This window comes from Mandrillus leucophaeus, unplaced genomic scaffold (assembly GCF_000951045.1).
Source record: "Mandrillus leucophaeus isolate KB7577 unplaced genomic scaffold, Mleu.le_1.0 Scaffold11, whole genome shotgun sequence".
NCBI lineage: Eukaryota > Metazoa > Chordata > Mammalia > Primates > Cercopithecidae > Mandrillus > Mandrillus leucophaeus.
In genome coordinates, this window is record NW_012099209.1 from 498,647 (window position 1) to 501,085 (window position 2,439).

The following is a 2,439-nucleotide window of genomic DNA, read 5'->3' on the forward strand; positions in this document are numbered from 1 at the left end:
TGCTGGGATTACAGGCATGAGCCACCATACCTGGCCAACTTTTATTTTTTTCAATTAAAAAAATATTTTAAGAGACAGAGTCTCAGTCTGTCACCTAGGCTGCAATGTGGTGGCACAGTCATAGCTCACTGCAGCCTCCAACTCCTAGGGGCAAGAGTGACCCTCCTGCTTTAGCCTCTTGAGTAGCTGGGACCACAGGGGTGTACCACCATGCCTAGCTAAAAATTTTATTAAGAGATGGGGTCAGCCAGGCGTGGTGGCTCATGCCTGTAATCCCGGCACTTTGGGAGGCCAAGGCAGGCGGATCACCTGAGGTCAGGAGTTCAAGACCAAACTGACCAACATGGTGAAACTCCGTCTCTACTAAAAATACAAAAATTAGCCAGGCGTGGTGGCGCATGCCTGTAATCCCAGCTACTCGGGAAGCTGAAGCAGGAGAATTGCTTGAACCCGGGAGACGGAGGTTGCAGTGAGCGGAGACTGCGCCACTGCACTCCAGCCGGGGAGACACAGCGAGACTCCATCTCAAAAAAAAAGAAAAAAGAAAAAAAGAAAAAATTCCAAACCTGTAAGCCTTAACCCGTGGAAGTGCCTGACAGGCATCCTTGGTTCTGCACAGGTTTCCTCCAAAGAGGACAGATTGCTGGAGAAGCTTCCAGATGCTGTGAGGTTCCTGGTGGTCTCTGAAGATGAGTCCCTCCTTGCCGCAGGTAGCATTAAGCTCTCATTTGGAGTAGTGAGGAAGCTAATCGGGACCAGGCTGGAGAAGGGGGTGGGGCTTGGGAACAGAGCAAGGTCCTAGGGCCAGAGGTTAGCAAACTTTTTCTGCCAAATGGCCTCATAGTAAACATTTTTTGCAGTCCAGATGAGACAGTTTCAGTTGCAAAGACTCAACTCTGCAGTTACGGCACAAAAACTAGACTAGACACCATTTTTCTGTCCTCTTTCTTTCTTTCTTTCTTTTTTTTTTTTTTTTTTTTTTTGCGATAGGGTCTTGCTGTGTCACCCAGGCTGAAGTGGAGTGGCTCCATCATAACTCATTGCAGGCTTGAATTTCTGGGCTCAAACGATCCTCCCACCTCAGCTTCCTGAATAGCTGGGATTACAGGCATGCACCACCATACCCAGCTAATTTTTGTATTTTTAGTAGAGACGGAGTTTCACCATGTTGGCCAGGTTGCCTTGGCCTCCCAAAGTGCTGGCATTACAAATATGAGCCACCACACCCGGACTAATTTGCTCTTTTATTTCCACCATCTGCAACCTAATGGATGGTGGCATGTTAGCAGCTCAGTCAGCCCCTTTCCCCTTTCTGGCCTACAGCTCTGGGACTGGCTTGGCCCTACCACTGCTTCTATTGCATGGGGCAGCTGCCCTCTGCCAGCAGGGACAGAGGGCCACAGTGTTAGAGCCCTCCTGGGTACCCACATCCAGTGAGTCCTAAGCTCTTGTCCCATGTCCAAGAAGAATGAAGTCATGCTGACAATTGAAAAGTGATAAGGACAGAGAATTTTATTGAGCAATGAAACAGCTCTCAGGGGAGAGGGGATGTGAAGGTCGAGTCATCTCTCTGTGTGTCTGAGTCTGGGAGTTTTTATAGGCACAGGATGGGGGAGGGGCAGGCAGTAGGTAGTATTGGAAAAGGTAACATTCAGTTGGTTAAAAAGCATTATTCAGGCTAGGTGCAGTGGCTCATGTCTGTAATTCCAGCACTTTGGGAGGCCAAGGTGGGCCATCACCTGAGATCAGAAGTTCAGACCAGTCGGACCAACATGATGAAACCCTGTCTCTACTAAAAACACAAAAATTAGCCGGGCACGGTGGCAGGCACCTGTAATCCCAGCTACTCAGGAGGATGAAGCATGAGAATTGCTTAAACCCAGGAGATGCAGATTGCAGTGAGCCAAGATCACGCCACTGCCAAAAAAGTCTTATTCAGAAAGAATCAATCAGGAAAGGGCGGGCAAAAAGGCACAGGAGTTCTCACTCTGGGTTGTGGACTTCATTTGGAACCAGCAGCCCAGGCTGTTTTTGGTTCAATGGTACAGTTTCACCAGGGACCCATTCCTATCTGGCTAGGCATTTACCTGCCTCCTGCCACTATCCCTTCCTTTCTCCCTTCTTACTTTCTTTCCTCTTCTTCCTTCCTTCTTTCCCTTCTCATTTCTCTCCTTCCTCCCTTCCTCTTTACTTTTTTTCTTCCTCTCTATCTCCTTGACTCTCCTCTCTCCTTCCTCCCTTCCTTCCGTCATAGTTATCAAAGGCCTGCTGTGTGCCCAGCTTTTTGCTAGTTTCTGAGATACCATGATGAGCCAAAGAGGCAGTCCCTGCTCTCCAAGAACTTACAGTTTCATTATAATAACGTTACAAGTTTCCTTAAGATGAGTGATTAGTGGCTGGGTACGGTGGCTCACGCCTGTAATCCCAGCACTTTGGGAG

General features: G+C 48.5%; 1 protein-coding gene across 1 annotated transcript in view; it reads left to right on the forward strand.

The window, feature by feature from the left end:
- NWD1 (NACHT and WD repeat domain containing 1) overlaps positions 1 to 2,439 on the forward strand; it is a 154,152-nt gene that overhangs the window by 128,379 nt on the left and 23,334 nt on the right. Inside the window, 1 exon segment of the mRNA XM_011990998.1 lies at positions 620 to 736. Within this exon segment, the coding sequence (XP_011846388.1) occupies positions 620 to 736 (117 nt within the window).